Source organism: Mercenaria mercenaria, chromosome 9, assembly GCF_021730395.1.
Source record: "Mercenaria mercenaria strain notata chromosome 9, MADL_Memer_1, whole genome shotgun sequence".
Taxonomy (NCBI): domain Eukaryota; kingdom Metazoa; phylum Mollusca; class Bivalvia; order Venerida; family Veneridae; genus Mercenaria; species Mercenaria mercenaria.
In genome coordinates this window covers 39,626,775-39,651,600 of record NC_069369.1, presented here as the reverse complement: position 1 = coordinate 39,651,600, position 24,826 = coordinate 39,626,775, and the positions used below count along the sequence as shown (strand labels likewise).

The 24,826-nt window shown below is 35.9% G+C and overlaps 3 protein-coding genes across 3 annotated transcripts in view; 1 reads left to right on the top strand and 2 right to left on the bottom strand.

Moving 5' to 3' along the window:
• Positions 1-328: 328 nt before the first annotated feature.
• On the bottom strand, positions 329-12,401 carry LOC128545895 (monocarboxylate transporter 12-like). Its single transcript, XM_053550525.1, has 6 exons — positions 12,278-12,401; positions 4,469-4,581; positions 3,088-3,231; positions 2,696-2,839; positions 1,288-2,151; positions 329-933 (listed from the first exon to the last, which is right to left on the bottom strand). The coding sequence occupies exons 1-6, from the start codon at positions 12,292-12,294 to the stop codon at positions 329-331; spliced, it is 1,887 nt and encodes a 628-aa protein (XP_053406500.1). The 5' UTR covers positions 12,295-12,401.
• Positions 9,003-12,312, bottom strand: LOC123546922 (uncharacterized). The gene is made up of 3 exons (XM_045333573.2): positions 12,164-12,312; positions 9,842-11,549; positions 9,003-9,550 (listed from the first exon to the last, which is right to left on the bottom strand). Exons 2-3 carry the CDS (start codon positions 11,532-11,534, stop codon positions 9,357-9,359), a joined length of 1,887 nt encoding a protein of 628 aa, XP_045189508.2. The 5' UTR covers positions 11,535-11,549; positions 12,164-12,312; the 3' UTR covers positions 9,003-9,356.
• Positions 12,402-23,456: 11,055 nt separating the features above from the next.
• LOC123546923 (uncharacterized) overlaps positions 23,457-24,826 on the top strand; it is an 80,995-nt gene continuing 79,625 nt past the window's right edge. The window contains exon 1 of the mRNA XM_045333579.2: positions 23,457-23,567. The gene's annotated coding sequence lies outside the window, so the exon portion shown is untranslated. The remainder of the gene's footprint in view (positions 23,568-24,826) is intronic.

Sequence of the window (24,826 nt, the reverse complement as noted above, 5' to 3'; positions counted from 1 at the left end):
CAATGTCAATACAGGTATCTGAATACATACAAATGATATAAATAGACCATATAAACACATAAAGTAGCGCATGAAAACGCCAGTTGCTCACAAATTGGGTTCTTGATTACTAAGACGGCATTTTCACTTACCCGGAAGATAGCAAACTGACTAGTATATATTCTGTAAACATTCTTTATATGAAACAGTTCGTACTTATTTACCAGACAGTAATTACATAACACTCAAAAATATCGTGCAATATTGATGAGTTAAATCTCTAAATAAAATCTCACTATTATGGAACATTTTTAGACAATATTCATCTACGATATTACAATCAATGTCACTAAATATGCAGTCCATTTCTTTCTATTGCCCCGATATATCCATAAACAAAAACGTCAGCATCTGATGTCACTGTATTTGTTAAGACATCAGTAGGGCTTGCTATTGTTGAAACTTCAATAGGGCTTGCTGTTGTTGAGACATCAATAGGGCTTGCTTTTGTTGAGACATCAATAGGGCTTGCTATTGTTGAAACGTCAATAGGGCTTGCTATTGTTGAGACCTCAATAGGGCTTGCTATTGTTGAGACATCAATAGGGCTTGCTTTTGTTGAGACCTCAATAGGGCTTGCTATTGTTGAAACGTCAATAGGGCTTGCTATTGTTGAGACATCAATAGGGCTTGCTTTTGTTGAGACATCAATAGGGCTTACTAGAACAGAAATAATGGTAATCCTTGGATCCTTGTCGTTCAGCATGGAATCTGTGCAGTTTTTATTTACATTTTCTTGAGTTGGTAACTTTTCATCACATTCTGCTGATGCTGGTTTTGGCTTTTGTCTTTCACACACTGATGAAAAATTAATGACAAGGGAGCTAATAGTCATTGAAATACCAGCAAAAAAGAATGCCGATTGATAATTTCCAAACCCATCTCTCATCCAGCCTGAAATATATTATAAATTGATAAATATTGAAGTATGTTTAAACAGTCATAAAAATCATCTATTTATGTAATGTAGGTTGAGTTACATTATATCGATTTTTCTTTTTGGTCTATACTGTTAGAAATAAAAACATGGACTAAGTAGGAAATAAACCTTATTCTAAGCCAACTCTGCATCTATGCCAACGCCGGTATCCCAAGCTATCTATTTTCCTTTGAACGATTTCTGAGCTGTCTGTGAAATTATCTTTATTTTCAAAACGAATAAAAATAAGATTTTTTTACGTCCGATACATAAAACAGTTTAAAAATAATTTAAATAACGAAAGTATTAAGGTATTGAATTCCACTTACCAGCAATTGGTGGACCTAGCAAGAAACCTCCTCCTTGGAACAGAAGAGACAGACCGAAAGAACTGGATAATTTCTCTGCACTGAGAAGATCAACTAAAATCACTGGAGTAAGAGCATTGTATGAGCCAGCAAACAATCCAAATATTACAGAATATGTCGCAAAATGCCAGTATTGACTTGCAAAACCACAAGTTATATTTGCAATCCCACTTATGAAAATTGAAGCAACGTACAGATATTTTCTGTTGTCTTTAAGTGCTTTAATGTCACAGATAGCGCCGAAACAAAGTCTGCCGATGATATCGGCTATACCTGTGATAGACAGTAAGAACGCTGATTTCTCTGCTGTGACATTGTGTTGTTGAGCCAATGGTGGTAACATAACAGAAGCCGGCGAGTGCCCTAATGTAGCTAACATCAGTGAAATTCCAAAACAAAAGAATTTAGCATTTTTCATTAGGGTATAATCCAAGTAGTCTCTTAATGTTTTGTTTTCCTCTTCTTTATCAATTGTTTCATTTCCATCTCTGATATTTGAATCAATGTCTTCTGAAAAACACGCGTTGGTCTGTTCCTTTATTGCACTTCCATTTACTGGACCAGGACTCCGGATGATATTACAAGAGGACGGAACTGGCCGAAACAACACTCCGCATGCACTCATTACCAACATAACTCCACCCATTATAACCATTGTATACGTGAATCCATATTTAGTTAGAAGTGTTTCTAAAAGTGGAGCAAATGCGAACGTTCCAAATCCTGCACCGGCTACGGATAACCCATTTGCTAAGGATCGCCTTTTGTCGAACCATTGCCCAACTATCAAAATACTCGGTGTGAATGACAATGACTTTCCTATACCTGTTATGAATTTTATTAAGAATGTCTCTATTAGATAAATAAAGGAATTCGCAATAATGGACTTAGTGGCATGTTTTGACATTTAGGGTCTATGAAGTATAAATGTGAAATTTTAAAGGTGCCTAGAAACACAAAGAGATAACTTTTTATAAAATAAAGTTAACTGAAAACAGGAAAGATCAATACATGTGTCATCAGAGAAAAAGAAATTTGAGGGAAACTTGATGTCATTTATGTGGGAATGAACGAATGATTAAGCTTGAATCAACAGTTAATGTTGGGGTCATGCGTAGCCGAGTGGTTAAACTCTCTCGAATCACTTGCCTCTAACCGTTTTAAACACATGTTTCAATACTAGTAGTTACTGAAGTCTAGTTATTCTCTCTCGATGCACATGTCACGATACAATGATGCATAGATGTACCTTGTATAAGCTCAAGCATAATTGTACCTTGTATAAACTCAGGAAAGTCCTGATATGACCAACCCTTTGGCTGTCAGTTTAATAGTAGCAACAAACAGTTCTCGAGTTTTTGATATTTACCTGCAATAAGACCATAAGATATGAACATGTACTCTATTCTCGGCATGAAGCCTGTGCTGACCCAACCAAGTGACGTAAAAATTCCACCCATAATCACCATCTTTCTACAAGAGAATCTGGCACTCAGTGCACTCGACAATGGACCTGAAAAATTAACATATAGACATAGAATAAATGTAGTTTAGTTAACATTTGAAATAATGTTAATATACATTCGAAAATAGTACGAATAAAGTAAAAGTTTTGTCACCTATCACAATATAGTACAACAATGTCTAACAATGCTATAAATGCATGAACAATGCACTACACCACAAGGTAGAGTTTTATAGTTTTATTTGTTGAAAATATGCTGTGATCTTACACACATAAAAATACTTTCGAACAGTTACCAAGCAGCAGCCCCATGGCATTGGCCAATGATCCAACCCAAGCGGTTGCCCCTGCACTTTGTCCATACTTGTCCAGAAGGGCCACATAAAGCACGCCGAATGTATTTACAGCACCACCGATAAGGAAGTTCAGTACTGTTGCACCTATACGGTAAAATAGTGAACATTTCGTGAAGCATATCAACATAACATTGATAAACGTATTTTATTGTTTTACTGGCCATTTTATACAAAAGAGTGTTAAAGACAATAAACCTCTAAATGACGTCATAACAAAAATGCCTAAAACACTGTGTTGCATTTTATTACTTTTAGTCTGTAATATATTACCATTCAGCTGGATTTTTACACGCACCCTTAAGTCTCCATTAATTTTACCTTTTCGCATACCATAAAATATTTAGAATTTGCCACCGATATATTTTGCCATTTGTGTTGGTAAATATAGCTAATATATGAGTTTACACCCGTTTCATTTGTAACTGTTTGAATATGAACATAGTCTCTGAATAGTTATTAACTATTATTAAGGTAGCAGGGTACACTTAGATTCAAAAATTTTGGGCACGGCCAGGCTTACATGAAGCGAGTCGCAATATTGCACTTCCCTAATGAGCAGATTCAGGCTGGCCATGAATATTTTGTGCTTTTAATTAATGGCAAGATCAGGACCCTCATACAAGAATACAGAAAGTTATCAAAACGAAAGTTTTACATATTCCATTAAAAATAGAATGCCAAAATCATCAATTTTGCACTTTTTGAACAGCCTGCAATGATCCCGCTGCAGGAACAATGCCCAATTTTATTGCATTTCTCAATTAAATAGTCCCTACTGAACCAAAGGATATAAACGGAATGGCGGCCCATCCAGCTCGTTTTTTCACAAAATAGCGAAAAAGTTCCTGAGTATCAATCAACAAGCACGGAACCCTTCCATGATTTGAATTTCCCGCGCCAAGGTGACTCACCGATTCATACAAAGCTAGCAGCAGTTAGTTTTACAACTTACATCAGAATTTTACATGTATCGGCTGTTTAAATTTTCTAAAGAATAAACAATCATTATCTCTCACCTTAATCTACAGACATCCAAAATCACGAAGTTCTAATTATAACAAATATTGAGGGGGCCAAAATTCGAAGTGTACACTGCTACCTTAGCTTTATATCAAGAAATATCGCTAGTTCTGCAGCTTGCGTTGGATATTGCGGCTAAATACTTGAGAGCCGTCAAGGTAAAAAATGGACCAACTTGAATAATTGTTTGATATTTTGTTTACTAAGTATAATACATATCTGATATATGCTCAGATTCGTAATTTTTAAAAGCATCAATAAGCTATTTAATTTCCTTGAAAAGCAATAATTTTAAACTCACCTGCAACAACGACCCATCCCCAGCCACCATCCGGTGCTTTGGTCTCACTGTTTTCATTATTTTCATGGCATGTAGACTTAGCTTTTGGAGTTACCATTATTTGTTTCTTTGTTCTGCAAAAAGAAATAAGTATGGTTTAAAACGGCCGATAATGTTTCCTTAAACATCTCGGTACTTTTTATCAGGGTTTTGAATAATGAAGAATGTCTGATAAGCATAATTCAACAAGTGAAGCGTGCATTCTGTAGCCGCGTGTATGTGAGTCATTGAAATTTCTTCTATTTATTTCTAAGATTGAATTACTGTACAGCAAATTGATTTAGATTTGGTATCTAATATCACAGGTTTTATTAAAAGAGAATTGATCATACTGTTGTGAGCCGCACCACATGTCTGGTATTGCATCCTTTTACATTTGGACACTACGATTTCTTCTTTTATTGTGTCTAATGGGACAAGTGGAAACTCTTTGATAGGCAGTTATTAAAGCCCACTGGAACTGAACTATTTTGATACAATATAAGAAACGAGTTTTATGACACAGCTATTTGGAGATGCACCGCGTGTTTGGTGTACAACCATTTTACAGTTGAGCGCTACGGTTTTCTGTTTGGTTGTGTCTAACGGAGCAGGTGGAAGACGTCGTGACAGGCACTTCATTAAGCCCGCATAGGTGTCTGTCTTCCGGCCTGTTTTTGTTCAGCACCTAATGGTCTTTTCATTGAGCCTCTGTCCCTAGTAAAGGCATTGAGTACAAGCAATTCTTGATGTTCTGTCTTCAGCAAAGGAATTATGTACAATTGTATATGATTCTTGATGTCCTGCGTTCAGCAAAGGCATTGAGTACAGTTTTGTATGAATCTTGATGTCATGTCTTCAACAAAGTCATTGAGTACAATTGTGTATGATTCTTAATGTCCTGTCTTCAGCAAAGGCATTGTGTACAATTGTGTATGATTCATGATGTCCTGTCTTCAGCAAAGGCATTGAGTACAGTTGTGTATGAATCTTGTTGTCCTGTCTTCAGCAAAGTTATTGAGTACAGTTATGTATGATTCTTGAAGTTCTGCCTTCAGCAAAGACATTGAGTACAGTTGTGTATGCTTCTTTATGTCCTGTCTTCAGCAAAGACATTGAGTACAATTGTGCATGATTCATGATGTCCTGTCTTCAGCAAAGGCATTGAGTACAATTGTGTATGATTCTTGATGTCCTGTCTTCAGCAAAGACATTGAGTACAGTTGTGTATGATTCTTGATGTCCTGTCTTCAGCAAAGGGATTGAGTACAATTGTGTATGATTCCTGAAGTCCTGTCTTCAGCAAAGGCATTGAGTACAATTGTGTATGATTCTTCATGTCTTGTCTTCAGCAAAGGCATTGAGTACAGTTGTGTATGATTCTTGATGTCCTTCAGCAAAGGCATTGAGTACAGTTGTGTATGCTTCTTGATGTCCTGTCTTCAGCAAAGGCATTGAGTACAACTGTGTATGATTCTTAATGTCCTGTCTTCAGCAAAGGCGTTGAGTACAATTGTGTATGACTCTTGATGTCCTGTCTTCAGCAAAGGCATTGAGTACAATTGTATATGATTCTTGATGTTCTGTCTTCAACAAAGGCATTGAATACAATTGTATATGATTCTTGTTGTCCTGTCTTCAGCAAAGGCATTGAGTTCAATTTGTAAGATTCTTGATGTCTTATCTTCAGCGAAGGCACTGAGTACAGTTGTGTATGATTCTTGATGTCCTGTCTTCAGCGAAGGCATTGTGTACAATTGTGTATGATTATTGATGTCCTGTCTTCAGCAAAGGCATTGAGTACAATTGTGTATGATTCTTCATGTCTTGTCTTCAGCAAAGGCATTGAGTACAGTTGTGTATGATTCTTGATGTCCTTCAGCAAAGGCATTGAGTACAGTCGTGTATGCTTCTTGATGTCCTGTCTTCAACAAAAGCATTGAGTACAGTTGTGTATGAGTCTTGATGTCCTGTCTTCAGCAAAGGCATTGAGTACAATTGTGTATGATTCTTGATGTCCTGTCTTCAGAAAAGGCATTGAGTACAGTTCTATATGATTCTTTAGGCTAGATTTTTGTATAAAATTGCTAGGGAAAGCTGGTGTTAAACAAACCATGCCTTCCGTAACCATTTCGTATGTAGGGGTAACTTTTTATTTACAGCCTTCTGTAGCTTTGGAACATGGTGGGGATTAGGAGTTACGTTCTTTTCACTAGTAAGTGGTTTATTCTCCCCAGTGGTGTTTTTATAGGCGGTGCACCACTGTGTTCCTATATTTATTTATTTCATCCTCCTCGTTTTCTTTATAGTTTTTCAGTGAATATGTTAATAATGTACTCACCTTTATGTACACACACATTGAAACAAACGAAAAAGAATAAATTCAGAGGGTTGTTTTTAATAAATCGTACTATTTACAGAAATGTGTAGATACATTTGTATCATGTAAGCAATATAGAATATAAAACTGCAGCATATGTTATACGCATTTCTTGTAGAAAGTCACATTAATATAAAATGTTCTACATTATAAAGGAATGGATGCATTATAAAACAAATTTTATAACAAAGTCATTGTTAAGCCATCTATGTGTCTGAAAGTATTTTTGATATTGCAACAATATTGTTAAAGAAATAGAAAAAAACAGTTAAAAAATTAATAAAATGGCTGACAGTGGAGGTATCCATTTTAGTGTGTTTATGCCGTTATTTACATACTGCTGAAATATTCACTTAGGAAATACCCTTTTTCATTTTTAATAAAGCTAAAATCTGTGGAAAGATCCCTCGGAAGCATAGAATGCAACCAAGCAAAATAATAGCAGACTCGGTAGCCAAATTTCAAATTTCTTTCACTCTCTTAAATGAAATAATCTATCAGACAGAATTAACACTACTTTTGTTGACTATAGGAATACATTTAACAAATCATTTCACGTAACACTTGATATTTTGCCAATATGATGAAAAATAAAACATGTCAAATGCACATTTCTGAAACTGGTAATACGTTAAGCAATTTTAAAATGTTAAACATTTACACCTTTGCGAAGCAACGCTTATAACAATCATGAATATTTTTCAGTTTTATATGTATGTTGACCCGCTAACGACATTATAAGGTCTGTCATATTGCTTCCTATGCACTATTTAAAGCGATAATTTAGTCAGACAGAACTCCCCATTAACTTGATGGTAACTTTTACTCACATGAGACAGTTGGATCACGGCAAAGTCTTAAGCCAAAATGATGAGGGGGTATTAGTACTACAAGTATACACCGGAATATATTTGCAAATATCAGTCAATATTACTTTTAAATATGAAAATACATTTGAGCATTAAGGCATGAAAATTTCTTGATTAAATTGCAAAATGGAAAAGATGCCGTATGTCTTTTACTCCCTAGAAATGCAATCGGTATTGGGTTGAGTATGCATCAGAAATAGCTGTTTAAATTCTTATGCAATATGGAGTCGTCCGAGCTGAAAAGTCATTGGTCATATTTTGCAGTAGTTTTAATCATAATGTTTTGTCTTTTGTTGTAAAGACATATAGGTACATCATTAGTTTGAAATAAAACTTTTCTGGGCAAATGTGGGGATGTGGAGAGGACTTCAATAAGCCTACTGGCTTCCAGTCCAATCCAGAATTTATGTATGTAAATAATCCTTTGAAATGTACATATTGGGAAATAAAATATGTTTAAACCAAATGTGGGGATGTGGGGGGGGGGGGGGGAGTGGAGCGGGGATTTCAGACACAACACAAATTTTTGTTTAGAAGTATGATATTTATTGCAACAAGGAAAAGAGTGACATAAAACAACGGTTTAAAGTAAAGATACAAGTTACCAGTCAAACAAAAACGTAAATGAATGTTAAACGTTTATGAAAAGTTATATTATTTTTAAAGTAGTTTACACTTTTTGGCTGTCACGTTCATTTGACCCATTTAAACACGATGTATTGAATATTTATAACAATTATACAGTTCTTTACAATACTAAGCCACGTTAATTTCTAAAAAAAAAATGAATATCATTATTTTGTACCAACATATACCACTTGTGGAATTGATTAGGGTATAATTAAGAAATAATAAGTTCCCAAACGTGGTTTATCGTAGAATAACCCGTGTTTTGAGTTCTTATGCGTAAGAATATATCACGAAGACCGTAGGCCTGAGTGATATATTGTTTCGCATAAGAACGAAAAACTCGGGTTATTCTACGATAAATTACACTTGGGAACTTATTATTTCGATTCTAACACGACATACTAGTATCAACAGTGTTAGAAAAAATGGTAACTACTTCTTACGACCGTGCGATCGGATGACGTCATTGCACGCGAGTGGTTTAATGCAGAATAACCCGAGATAGATTTTGCACTACATGTATGTAGGTTATTTGCTGGTCGTGTTAGAATTCAGTTTGATCATACAACAATATGACATTGACATGTACACTGAATCGACTAAACAGTGGTTATCACGAACAGCTAATTTCATACTGTATGTTTTGCGTTTCTTTATTATGCTAGATCTACATCTTTTACAGACTTCGTTAAAACAAACAATTAAATTAATGAAACAAAATGTTTGTGAGACAACACGCATAATGAATAAGAGTGAGGTTGAGATTTCATACTTGAACAGTTACGGGAATATTTTGAAGATGTCAATTTCAGCCTCTCACGCTCTAATTTTAAGCATATTATCATTGTGGCTAGCAAGTCATTTTTTTTTTAGTCTACACATAGAGTATACAAACACTTCTCCAAATCTTTATATTTCTTTTTCATGCATAAAAAGGAAATAGTCATTTATAAGCAACATTTAGGTAATTGTATTTCTCTTTCCTTTATCATTAACCACTTTCACTGTTTTTTCTGGCCCTTGAAGATGCCATCTCTTCGGTAAATGTTTCAACGAGAATGTCCTCGATGTCTCGATTTTGTATTGCCTTCAGAATTTTACCCAGATATTTGTCTATACCATTTTGTCCGCAGTAGAATGGAATCTGTAACTCTTTTCGAATAAAGCTGTACATCCTCTTTGTACCTGCAAGTAAATTTAATCAACATGAAGTGTTTTTATATTTTACTGTTTTTATGAGAAAAAGGAAAAATTTAAAAATAAACATAGCTAATGCATTTTTATCATTTTGCACACGGAAATGAACTTAAATAATTTTAACAGGTATGCGATAATTATATCCCTGCTTAATAGAAGGTAGGATTTTCCATACGGTATTACTCATATAAGTATAATTTCATAAATAACTGGAGAATCATGTAATCTTGCATTCATTTTTGAGAATAACATGACGTTTTTCATTGGCAATATAGTTACCTTTTCCCATCAGTCCTGAGACATCAATTGAACCAGTGCACGCCTGTTTGTACAGGTTTGCGAGTCTGTGTGACACGTACTCTTTGATAACCATTTGTTCATCCACTGTCCGACCGTTCGATAGCTCAGCAGCTTTCGTCTCAGAGAAGAACAGGAGGTCGTACCACTCTATGTCCTTCATATCCTTAGCTATTTCTGGAACTTTTTGCACCAACTCATCAATTTCTTTCAAAGCAAGGTTACGGATATGGCGTAAGTCGACTGCCTGTACAGTGAGCAGCAGGATATTAGCTACCATCATCTGTAGAATTTCAACAGCTTCAGTAGTGAAACGCGCACTTACTAAAGCCATCGAGTTGATAGACTGGTTGTGACATTCTGCACTCAACACGTGGTTGCTCATCGGGTTTACAAAGTGGTCAAGCTCAGACATATACGAAGCCATGGCTATGTCACAACCTTTGAATCCGAAGTCTGTGTTGATATCACAACCACTCAAATTTGGAGGCAGCCCAAAGTTCATCTTGGAATTGACGACTTCCGTAAACTGTGCAAATAGTATTTTTCCGCAGACACCGAGAGCTTGGCGGGTCTGGTCCATTGCAATTGACAATGTTTCCCCTTGGAAATTTGCGCAGTGTACAACTGTGTCTGTACGATGATCAATGAGAGGATTATCAGTTGCACTGTTAAGTTCTATTGTGAGTCTTCTGCATGTGTCTTTCAATGTCTCAGCCACAGAACCCAGCCATTGCGGAGAACTTCTTAAGCTGTATCGATCTTGCTTCAAAACCCCGTATTTATCTGGCAAATGCATGTCTAATGTTGTTATGACCATCTTACTTCCATCAAGAACGGTGAGCATGTTACGCGCAATCTCTTTCTGTCCAACATGCGGCAGGCAATTGTGTATAACAGGATTGAAACTCTCAGTCCTGCCATGTAAAGCTTCATGGGAAAGTCCAGTACAAATCTGTGTGAGGAGTAATAGTAAATTAGCATCGTAGACAGCCGGTACTGCCATTCCTGCTGTAAAGGTAGTAGCGTTAACAATACCAAGACCCTCCTTCGGTCCAAGTTCTACAGGAGTAATACCAGATTCTTCTAATGCTTGCGGACATGACATCACAGTTCCACGTTTTGTAACAGTCAAATCTTCTCTGCCTATCATAGCAGCAGCAATGTAACCCAGCGGCATCAAATCACCACTTGCGCTGACAGATCCTCTAAGCGGAACCTGTGGTGCTATGTCGTTATTTATCAGTTCAACAAGTGTTGCTGGAACTATTGGTCGTACACCTGAGTACGCTTTGATTAAGCAGTTTGCTCTTGTTACCATTGCGGCCTTGACCAGTTCGGCTGGAAAGACGCGCCCCATTCCAACATTTATATGGCGAATCAGTGCCTTCTGGACATTTTTAAGTTGCCATGATCGAACTTCAGCGCTTCCTCCAAAACCTGTGTTAATTCCGTACACGACAAGACCATTGTTCAGTTTTCCTTTTAGATATTCCGCATTAGCGGCAACATCTTTCAAAGCGACCTCTGAAAGCTGAACAGTCAATGTCGGGTCTGAAATTACCGCAAGCACTTCCGATATACTGAGTTTACGCCCATCCAGGACGATGCTTTTGGAAATGCGTCTTCGTTCATTGATCAGTGATAAAGTTGTTTGGACGTGACTTTCATTCATCTTTGAATAATGCACCTAAAATTTAAAAGTAAGTTAACATGTATGAAGGCATCCAAAATAAGAGTTTAAATGAATTATCCTACGAATCTATAGGGACTAAGAAGAGTAGAAGATTTGTCCCTGTCAAATGTTTTAGTGGTGTTACATTGCTTTTATCATTTCAAAAGAAATAATTAAAATACAAGTGTACGTACCATTACTATGTGGAATTTCAAATTACGTCTCCAAGCGTGCAGGAGTTTCTTCTAACTAAAGTTTCCGAAATAGACAATTACACAACGATATTCCTACAAATATTAAAAGTTTGTAGGAAACTTTGAGCGGTCAATTAAATATGTAATAAGTGTAGTTTTGAATTTTTTGACACCGAAATATTGAAAATTCCACATGCACATACACGAGAGAGAGAGAAAGAGAGAGAGAGAGATTTGCTTTACATGTATATTATTTCTGCCGAATACTTTTTGTCTAAATATATAAATATAATTAACATTTACCTCTAACATGTCAGTTCACATTACTACAATACAACTATATTTTTGTGACTACAAAATAAGTGAATAATGTTGTAAGTTTGTAATTTTTAACAGTATAAAGTCTTAATTATGAAATTATATTTGAAAGCTTACCGTTTAGACTACAGTTGAGATAAAAAAACGTAATGTAACAGTAATGTATACTTCGTAACGATTTTCGCTAATGACATTATCCTATTTTCAAAACTCTATTTATAGTAACATTACTTGATCAAAGTCCGCATTCCACCAAAGTAACTCCTGTTACGAACAGGTACGGGCTACGTTTGCTTTCATTTCCTAGAGAGGAAACAGAATTTTCTTTGAAAAAAATCTTTAGGCTTGCCCAACATTAAAGCTGTCACTTTTACTGTTTAATAATAGTCATGCAATTTATTAACTATACCAGAATATGTTAACATCATTGATGATTCAGTTTTAGTGGGGTTGTTAAAAATATTTTCATTTATTAAACTTTCATACATACAATTAAATTTTCCATGTAAACCACAGCGTCTAGTTAATAATAGCTTAGGTGTATTGCAAACATACTCTTGGCTAAATTGTATATATATATATGTGTGCATCATTAGTATCTGCATTTTATAATATATTTCAATAATTAGATTGCATAGTGAACTTTCTACGGAAAATTAGGAATTCCCAGGAAACGTTTCAGCCAATGCGATACTTGTGTTCTAATTATAGCATCTTTTACAACATAACCGCATTTGATTTAAGTCATTAAAATGTATAATTGAATTTCTTACTCATGTTCCTTTAAAAAGTACTCCCCCTATTTTCTGGAGAAAATTATCCAAATGTCAAAACGTATAGGTGTCTCACTTTTTGTTTGTTTGTTTGTTTTTGGTTTTTTCGTGTTGTTGTTGTTTTTCTGTTGTTTTTATTTTTTGTTTGTTGTTGTTGTTTTTTTTTTTGTTCTCCTATTTTCTGAATAACATTATTCAAAATGTATATGTGTCACTTCTTTGGGCTTTGTTTTGTTCAGAAGGGCCTCATTATTCTGTTAAAAATCTAAATGATTTTTTCTGCTTGTAATCTGTCGTAGTTTTGCTGGGGTGACACTATTATTACAGAGGTATCGTTGAACCTTCCACAGAAAAAAAAATGATAAAAGGAAGAACAATAGTTTGAATTAACGGTTTTCATGTTCCTTTCATTACACTGATTTTCGCAAGTTTGCCATTGAAATATTCCTTGTAATCTGACGTTCAAAATATCAACCATATTTCTGAATGGTACCATATCTCTGAATAAATGGTAGAATTTGGTTACACAATTAAAGAAAATAAAAACAATAAATGGACTGAACTATTTTCACTCGTGAAACTTTCACAGACGGCTACGAAAATATTGCATAAAGTGTATATTCAGTGACAGATAATAATTTTATACGCTGAAACAAACAAATGTCTTCTTCATAATTAGAGAAAATGGCAAGCTTTAAAGTTCATACAGATTTATCCAATCAACACCTTAATGTTAGAACGGTTGTTTTGCTTTATGTTAGATGAAATGACATACTTGTTAATATCCTGTTGTTGTTTTTTTGTTTTGTTTTATAAACTAATTTTGTGATACAAAAACAACCGTACATTTACTAGAGCATGTAGCCAGGATGTACTTAATGACTATATATAGTATTAACAATACATAATTTATATTCTCCTTAAGCAGATGTGTAAATGTCAGCAATGTTGTTTTATTCGGTTGTTATCTAAAGACATATATCATAGCATCCTCTGTGTGGGTAAGAAGCGGGTGTCGTTGGGGAAAGTTTGTAAGGTTAAGCCTTATATGGTAGTTTTGATTTTTTATTCGGTGAAATAAAAAAGCATTTTTTTTAATCTAAGCGAGGTGAAAACCCGACTATTTTGCAAGCAACCCTTTTACAGTCAAACACTACATTGTCCCGTTCGAATGTATCTGACGGGACCGTGAAAGCACTTCTCAAACCGACTGGGTCTGGGCTGCTTGGTTATTTGCAATTTGCGTTACATGTGTGACACATTGGTGTTTATAATTGTGACTCCTCACATAAATGTCTTGGCAAAAACAAACACATGTTAACATTGACATGTAACGAAGACGGTCTGAGCAACTGAATGCATTCCATCACAAATATAACCAAAACCCTGTCCACATTAATATATTAATCGTTCGGTTTACCTTCCCTTTGATATGTCTTGATGTGATCATGGCATGCTGAGTGGTTGGCAATTGATCTAAACTTCCTCAAAGTGAAGTCTTTTAATAACTGGTGACGTTGTCAAAGACGAGACATGTCATCTAAATAATTGTCAGTGTAGCTGTAATGCTGACTAATAAAGTGCAATTTCAACCTTAAATGTCACCCGTCATTCTTACTGAGAAATTGTGAAGCACCTGTCAGAGATATCTCACAACCATAACAGTTATTTATAATACTTAATGGGAATTTTAAAGTTACCAGCATTTGGCTGAAGCTTTTACTCTGAGCTTATTAACAGTATTATAAGCGAATGTACACATGAAGAACGAAAACACGATCTTCCTTGCCGGTGCTCTACCTTTTATAAAAAGGGTCGAGGAAGAGCATCGAGAAGTTGGCACTGACATCGAAGATCGAAAATCGAAATTAAATTTCTAGCCAGCTTTAAACTTCGAGCCAGCTCGAAGATCGAAATTCAACATTGAATATGAATTCCGTGCTAGCTTTTAACTTCTAGCCAGCTCGAAGATCGAAATTCAAGATAAAATTTCGAGCTGGAATTGAATTTCGAGCCAGCTCGAAGATCGAAATTCAGATTTTGAAAAAGTTGAATTTCGAGCTGGGGTTGAATTTCGAGCCAGCTCGAAGATCGAAATTCAGATTTTAAAAAAATTGAATATAGAGCTGGGGTTGAATTTCGAGCCAGCTCGAAGATCGATATTCAGATTTTAAAAAGGTTGAATTTCGAGCTTGGGTTGAATTTCGAGCCAGCTCGAAGATCGAAATTCAAATTATGAAAAAGTTTAATTTCGAGCTGGGGTTGAATTTCGAGCCAGCTCGATATTCAGATTTTCAAAAAGTTGAATTTCGAGCCAGCTCGAATATCGAAATTCAAATTATCAAAAAGTTGAATTTCGAGCTGAGGTTGAATTTCGAGCCAGCTCGAAGATCGAAATTCCAATTATCAAAAAGATTTTCAAAATCTGAATTTCGATCTCCGAGCTGACTCGAAATTCAACCCCAGCTCGAAATTCAACTGTTTGATAATTTGAATTTCGATCTTCGAGCTGGCTCGAAATTCAACCCCAGCTCGAAATTAAACTTTTTTATAATTTGAATTTCGATCTTCGAGCTGGCTCGAAATTCAACTCCAGCTCGAAATTCAACTTTTTTATAATCTGAATTTCGATCTTCGAGCTGGCTCGAAATTCAGTTCCAGCTCGGAATTCAACTTTTTCAAAATATGAATTTCGATCTTCGAGCTGGCTCGAAATTCAACCCTAGCTCGAAATTCAACTTTTTAAAAATCTGAATATCGATCTTCGAGCTGGCTCGAAATTCAACCCCAGCTCTATATTCAACTTTTTGAAAATCTGAATTTCGATCTTCGAGCTGGCTCGAAATTCAACCCCAGCTCGATATTCAAGTTTTAGAAAATCTGAATTTCGATCTTCGAGCTGGCTCGAAATTCAATTCCAGCTCGAAATTCTATCTTTAATTTCGATAATCGAGCTGGCTAGAAGTTAAAAGCTAGCACGAAATTCATATTCAATGTTGAATTTCGATCTTCGAGCTGGCTCGAAGTTTAAAGCTGGCTAGAAATTTAATTTCGATTTTCGATCTTCGATGTCAGTGCCAACTTCTCGACGCTTCGAGGAAGTGATTTGTCTAATATCACATCGTTATGTTTATCAATAAAATGCATTGCAGATCAGAAACCGTTCCGGATATTAGGTCAATCACTATGACCGCAGAGAATCCGCGGTATACCTCACAGCAGAAACGATGTTGTTTCATAAACATCCTAGAGATCCTGTTACTTAAAATTTGCATCAGTAAGCATATCATATTATATTATTATAAATTTTCTTAACCTTTAGCCTGCTTCAGCCTGCAGGCTGATCAGCGTCTGCAGTCAGTAAATTTTCAATGAACAATCCATCAAATGATAACTGGTACTGCCCAAATTGAATGATGGACCAGTCCATTTTTTAGAAATTTACCAGGATAAAGCTTAATTCTAAGTATCTAATCGCGAGCACCAGAGTGATGACGACATGTTTCATTATAAATTCTTTGAAATTTGATATTTTGTATATAATCTCTCGGCGAAAAGACAGGTTTTGCATCACTGAGATTTTTCACTTCTTTTGTAATGATGTCAGTTTCTGTTTTTATGATATGATATTATGAAAAACAAGTTATATCTAAAACTGGAGGGCGTGCATAAGAGCGGACACTTTGGTCCAGTGATCCTGCTCCTTCAAATAACACTGGGGTATAAGAGCAGAAGTTGTTTTCCAGTGATTCCGCTCTTCCAACTAATAAACACTGAAATAAGAGGCATGCGTATTTGTATTTTACACCTGGCACGCTAAAGAACCAGGGAAGCTCCTTAAAATGAAAAGTTTTTTCAGTACCTTGCACAATTTTCCAACAAATTTGCTTACAGTCTTCTTGAGGACTCTACCAGTGACGGCTACAGATAGGCTTATAACAAGTATGAATTATAGGGAAACAGTTTAAGTCACTTAACACGAGCGCTACGAGCTCAGTTCAAACATTCTTTTTGATGTCAATACAATCAACAAGATATATAGTCATGTAAATTTTCAATGATAGAAGAAAAACTAGCTGGAAAGGTTCGCAGTAAGATTTATACGTATGACTAACTCATACATGTGCTTTCTAAGCGATAACTCATAATCTTTCTGTAGAACATCCAGCATGATTCGCCCTCACTTGATCTTAAATCGAGCCAGGAGGCGATTACACACACATCCCTTCAGACCCTGTAGTTTGTTCACAGGAGATATCTCCTGAGGTTATTCAAATATTGTATGATTATGTCCCTTTTCTTCTGAAAACACCGGATCTGTTTGTTTGTTTTTCTGGGGTTTGACGCCGTTTTTCAATAGTGTGTCAGTTATGCAACGGCGGGTAGTTAACCTAACCAGTGTTCCTGGATTCTGTACCTGTACAAACATGTTCTCCCGAGTAACTGCCAACTTCCCCACATGAATGAGAGGTGGAGGACGAATAATTTCAGACACAATCCTCACGGAGAACATACGCCTCGCCCAGGGCTCAAACTCACGACCCCGAGATCCGTAGATCTGCGCGCTCCCTATTGAGCTACGAGGGCGGGCTAGACACTGAATCAAAGCCAAAAAAGATTGGTCGGAATATATAAGAGAAATGATTTTGATATTTCCAGAAGAATTGGTAGCACATTGTTTGCTCACCGATCTTGCAAATTAAAATAATAAAGTAGCTGAACATCAACTTGAGAAAATCTGGAGACAAAGAAGTTTTAATCTAAGTAACTTTCAATGCAGATTTAATATGCTGACTGATGCAATGTTTGCATTGAAAGTTACTCTTGTCTGTCAAATATACGGAGAAACTGTTAAACAAGTGTCCAGAATGTCATTCAATATTCAGATTAGAACTGTAGTTATTCCAAACATGTCTTGTTTGTTGCCTTGGATTAGGCTTGCACTACATTAATAGACAAGGAAACAGTAATACTGTGTCAAAGAGGACTGTTAAAAGTGCTCACATATTTTTTTATATATTTGTTTTGCATGTTTGAGGTCATGGAGGTTTAACCATATTCATTATCGCCCCAAACGATATAGCAGGAGCCGGAGAGGCATCCACCTTTTAACCTTATATTGTTATATTGTAATTTTGCAGAATATATATAACACATTTCAACAAAATACATGGTCATATACATATACATTAATGTACTTAAATGATCTTAATATTTTTTTTTTCGTTTTGCGTAAGTTTCCACAAAAACAATGGTACAAAGCTATATATCAACTAAACAAAATTAAAGAGAAAAGATACACTTCTTTATAGATTATATTAACCAAGCTGATATATTGACAATGTCTAGAAATATTTCAATGAAGACACGACGGCTCTTAAGTTTAAAGAAATTGTATTTCAGCTGTAATTAATATCATTATATATAATAATGTTACCGAAAATGTCTTCCATTTCTTATTTGATGATATGTCGTTAAACTCAGTGGATCGTTACACAGCCAGAGATCTTAGATATTCTGGTGCAATTATCATTACTGCATTAAGTTAAAATACACCTGATTCTTAAGGCACTGTCCGTGTCTGAAAATACAAATATGTCATTCCAAAGATTCATGTGAAATGAGTTTGTAACCAAAAAAGAAACAAAAAACAACAAAACAACAAAAAACAAAAAAAAAACGCCGAAATAGCTGGCAGTTTTTATTCTAATACAAAAAATTCAGTAACATCCAAGGGCTGCAAACCTATAATGAAAACATGTTTACAATCTTCTAATTCTAGTTTAAACAGCACCAGTAACCTAATGAACGGGAAAAAAAAAACACATTATCCTTTAGGTTAATTGCCACATGGGCGAAGAAATGGTGGAATAGTTCTCAGTATTTTGTTGTATCAAGTATTATCTTTTAACGTCGTTGCAATATTTTGTTGGTCTATGCTTGACATTTTTGTTTGTTTGTTTGTTTTTCAGTATTTCAGTCATAAAACGGCGGGCAGTTAACCTAACCAGTGTTCCTGGATTCTGTCACAGTACAACCCTGTTCTCCGCAAGTAACTGCCAACTTCCCCACATGATTCAGAATCAGACACAATGTCGTTTATCAAATAGTCACGGAGAACATACGCCCGAGGATCGAACTCGCGACCCCGCGATCCGTAGATCAACACTCTTACCTACTGAGCTAAGCGGGCGGGCGACATTTTTGTAGCATTGTCATTAAGAAATGACTGCGCCGTAGAATCTGTAATAGAATTTGTAATGAAAACGCAGGACCTACATTACAACTACACTTTGAGCTAATTTTACATTGTGCTTGTGTTTAACTGAAAATATTTCTTTTCTTTTTTTTTTCTTTTTTTTTTTTTGCAGTAAACATGACCCATTATGCCTCGCTCGGGGTCCGAACTTCTCGATTCATAGTATTTTTCTATACGTACTGACCTAAACAAGAGTGCATAAACAGCGTCTACCTTAATCATATCGAATAGAAACATATAAAACAGTTATTTATCTCTACAGAAATAAAAAAAAACATGTTTCATGAAGCATAGAAAGTCTGAGAGTTTGACAGACCTAATGAGTGAATTGCGAGCGAGTGACCCGCGGGTTACGCACAACTAATTTGTAAATGGAACTACTAAGGCCTGGGAATATTGTTATTAATATCACCAGAACACATGTAATCAATAAACTGATGACAATATTCATTAATCAACATTACGAACTTCCTAAGAACTGCCTTCCGATCAATCTATATGTTATTCAATGCCTTCCGATTAGTTTTCTTAATCATGTGCTGAGCATAAACATTTTGTTTTCATTTCCCGTGTTTCAAGCGGCAGTCCGTGACGTATCTTGCATTTGTATATAAAGGTAACCAATGAATCAATGAATGATGTAGGCCATTCATGTGACGCACAACAGTACTTTCTCATACAGACTTTTAGATGTATATATAGATTTACTGGTACTAGTGCATTAGTTTTAACACGGATTCTTATATAGAAATCGTGTTTCAACTGTAGAAGAAAGATATAGAAGAAAGATTTGCTGACGAATAGGTCTGCATATAATAGATACTTATATAGATATTATGACTGCAAAGATGTCGTTTTACCAATATAACATTCTTAACAGCCTCAAATAATCTCATCTAGGGTGTCTTTAGCTTCAAGGTTTAAATCAAGTTCGTTACTCGGAATGATTATTACAACCCCTGATTCTGCAAGACTCCCTTTCACATTGATAACACATCAAATGCCATGTATATTCGTAAAATCATCATGAAATTTTCACAGCATATGTATGTCCTACTTCAGTATAGATCTAGGTCATGTTCAACGATAGGAAACAAGGTATTAAAAAAGTCCGACAATGGGAAAACTAGTTATGACCAGTGAATGAGACAAAACTATTATTTTGCCACTTTTTAACATACTAGACATTATATTTCCGGACTATTTATCATGACACTTTCACAGAAGGTTTATCATTCACAAGACAACTAAATAGTATTAAATATTTTTACGTTGTGCACGGTGTAGAAGCCAACGTCGGTGCAATACTAAGGCAAAGACATCTAAAAAAATGGTAATGTTTGACCAGTAAAAACAGAGTAATTGCCTTTGAAATTCAAGGGTGTGGAATTCCAATCATGGATTTAGTCCCAAACTTATATTTTGAATATTAAACAAAAAAAAAAACCGCAAAACTTCACTGTTTCTCATCACCAGCCGACCTTGGTGATCTTAACTTTTGAATATAGGTGTTTGCATTCTTTAACAATGCCACTTTCAACTTTCTTGTTTTTAAAGGTACTTCTATTGTCGCTACTAATACCATCCGGTACTGCTACTGCATCGGTAAATCGACATGCTTTCTCATTTACCCAAATTTTGATTAGAATCCCAGGGTATTTGACTGATAGTTTTGTTTTGATTTACCTTCTGGTGCATAAAACCGTGTACTAGACCAACTTTGCATGATATTAAAATAAAGTTAGGCTTTTAAAATAATGTACATGTAACACATAAAAATAAATTGAATTTAAATGTTGACCGATGTGCTATTGTTAATTTGTCATTGATTTTAGCTACGTATCACTCACAATGCTGTAGTAAACTAGACTTAATGTATTTGCAAACTAACCACTGTCAGACTTCCTGCACTAAAATGTGTCGATAAGCAGGAAAGAAAATTGTTGCGCCGGAAATGCCAATCTTCTTTGCAATACTTACCGCCGCCGAAAACGACCTATATGAATCCTCTTTGCAAGACTTACCGCCGCATATTCCACTGCAAGGGGACGCCCAATATGAATCCTCTTTGCAAGACTTACCGCCGCATATTCCACTGCAAGGGGACGACCAATATGAATCCTCTTTGCAAGACTTACCGCCGCATATTCCACTGCAAGGGGACGACCAATATGAATCCTCTTTGCAAGGCTTACCGCCGCATATTCCACTGCAAGGGGACGACCAGTATGAATCCTCTTTGCAAGACTTACCGCCGCATATTCCACTACAAGCGGACGCCCAATATGAATCCTCTTTGCAAGACTTACAGCCGCATATTCCACTGCAAGGTGACGCCCAATATGAATCCCCTTTGCAAGACTTACCGCCGCATATTCAACTACAAGGGGACGCCCAATATGAATCCTCTTTGCAAGACTTACAGCCGCATATTCCACTGCAAGGGGACGCCCAATATGAATCCTCTTTGCAAGACTTACCAGGCGCATATTCCTTACACAGCGGACGAACCCACATTAATCCACTGCAAACCATTACCGAATATTCAATACAAGGAGACGACCATACAATCCTTTTGCAAACTTACCCGCATATCCCTGCAAGACGACAGATATCTTTACTTGCAACTTACACAGCAATTAACCTAGATTACCATTAATACCGATAGAACCCTCAATTACAAACCATAAAATCTTTCAATACTCGTCGACTACGACCTATACCATCCATTGCAATTTACCGCACAATAACTGTAATCATCACCTGCAACTCTTACGTGATCCTGCAGATACGACCAATATCAATCATCTTTGCAACATTTACCGCAGCATAAACCACTACAAAACATTTACCACTTCCAGAGAACAACCATTACAAATAATCTTTAAAATACCTGTGCCAGATTTCGGCCTATACGGTACCAATCCTCTTTGCAATATTTACCGCAGCAGATACCACTACAAGTACCACCAAATGTTATTGATGTTACAGCTAGTTTAGTTACCTATCTTTGGACACTACCGTTGGGAGAGCCAAAAAATGGATCGATATCTGGAGGTGATCTTTACCCACAGGTAAACACACTGCAAATGTTTAAATCGGAAATGGAATTAGTGGTATTCAAGAGTTATGTCTTAAGCCGAGGTTTGACTGTAGTAATGCTGTCGTAACTATAACATATAGGCCTATTTATTATCCCCCGCCGATGAAATCGGGAGGGGGGTATTGAAATGGCGTTGTCCGTCCGTCAGTCCGTCCGTCCGTCCGCAGCCATTTCTCAGTAACTGCTTGGTAGAATTTCATGAAACTTGAAATAAACATGAACCAACATACTGCGATGATGCCCGTCAAGTTTTTTTTTTGATTGGTCAATTTCCCTCAGAGTTATTGCCCTTGATTTAATAAAAAATGTCCGTCTGCAGCCATTTCTCAGTAACTAACAGGTAGAATTTCATCAAATTTGAAATAGACATGAACCAAAGATACTGTGCTGATGCCCGTCAAGTTTTTTTTTTTGATAGGTCAATTTCCGTCAGAGTTATTGCCCTTGATTTAATGAAAAATGTCTGTCTGCAGCCATTTCTCAGTAACTAGCAGGTAGAATTTCATCAAACTTGAAACAGACATGAACCAAGATACTGCGACGATGCCCTTCAAGTTTTTTTTTTTTTTTTTTGATAGGTCAATTTCCGTCAGAGTTATTGCCCTTGATTTAATGAAAAATGTCTGTCTGCAGCCATTTCTCAGTAACTAGCAGGTAGAATTTCATCAAACTTGAAACAGACATGAACCAAGATACTGCGACGATGCCCTTCAAGTTTTTTTTCGATTGGTCAATTTTCCATATAGTTATTGCCCTTTAATTGTTTAAAAATCCACAGATCTGTACATATCAAACCAACCAATTGGAAGAATTTCATTAAACTTCTTTCATTCTTTTCCATGAACATTTATTATAAACATGTGATGTTGTGTACCTACACCTGGTCATCACCTTACCTTGGTTCCCCCCCCCCCCCCCCCCATTTTTTTTTTTTTCATTTTTCATTTTCTATCAATATTTATAATCAACATGTAAACTGTTGTATCCTCCCCCCCCCCCCCCCCCCCCCCCAGCCCCACCCAAACAAACCATTCATTTTCTTTTAATTTGATTTTGACTAATGAAATTATTTGCTTCTTGGTAACATTCTTAACTTTTTGCTGGATATATTTTTTTTGCCGTTCCTCAACTCTGACCCTTTCGGCGGGGGATTCCAATTCATCGAATTTGCTTGTTTAGATTATATTTATCATCAACAAAGCCTATATTCATTGACGCACGGTGCACACTTGGCTGAATTTGGAAAGTGCGAAAAGTTTATATCTGTAACGTTGTTTGTTATTGATAAAAGTGGAATTGTGGTAACTGCGTTCGTGGTAGAACGATATTTTTGTATGGATACTGACATAAAATTGGATAATTTATTAAGAAAGATTTCATCAGAGGGTGAGTTAACTTTTGCCAGTTATTAGAAAATGTACATGTATGAGTATTTAAATAATACTTGAGATATTTTATCTGTTACTACTGATACATAAAGTTTGATTATCATTACGGAGTCCTTGCAGGGCCACTGAATAACATAGCTAATGCCATGTTTTTCACATGACGATGACTTGGGTTTTACTTAAATGTGACTGATTTTATTGAATGATCTTAATTGCTAGTTAAGCTTCATTTTTCACATAGTATGACTGTATTTGTTGTATTTAATACAACTCGTCATATCAACAGTTCTGGTCCCTTAAGTATTAAAGCAACAAAGCGACGATCGACGTATTCTATACGACTTTCTTTAGTCGGAAGCCAGATACGGATTCTATCCGTGAAAAAATTGAAAAAGAAAACAACGTTCTTTTTTGTTAACATAACAAAGGGCAATGAAATTATCAAATGGTATTTGAAAAGGTAAACACACATATAAATGTAATTTTTAAGCATGGTGTATGACCTTAACTTTGATTCTTGATCAGTATAATATCACAAATAATGCGAGTCAATATGAAAGATACCAAACGGCTATCTTACACTAAAATGATTTATATTTAGATATGTACTTCGAATGTAGAACTTTGAAATCCTCATCTGATATTTTAACTTTTCTAAATATGAGCCACGCCATAAGAAAACCAACATAGTGGCTTTGCGACCAGCATGGATCCAGACCAGCCTGTGCGTCCGCGCAGTCTGGTCAGGATCCATGCTGTTCGCTTTCATAGCCTATCAAAGCAATTAGAGAAACCGTTAGCGAAAGCATGGATCCTGACCAGACTGTGCGGATGCGCAGGCTGGTCTGGATCCATGCTGGTCGCAAAGCCACTGTGTTGGTTTTCTCATGGCACGGCTCATATATAAATTGATTGTGTATGTAGAGCTACATTCATAATTAAGTGTCACGAGAAACAGTCGATTGTATAAAGAAACCTTCCAGTTTTTTTTTGTTTTTTTTGTGGTAGTACACATTTATACATTATTCAGCTACACATTTATACAGCATGTACTATTTTCAACCTGATGCATATTACTGTAAGTACACATAGAATTGTTAATTTTATGCTTACATAAACTATAGGCAGTATTTGTCCATGTTTTCAAATATGAAATTTGGGTGTAATATACTTTTAACATTGGAAATATCAAAAATCGTCTCTTATCAATCAAATGTTACGAAGGGCGAAAGTTAGTTAGTAAAATGGTGGTAGTCA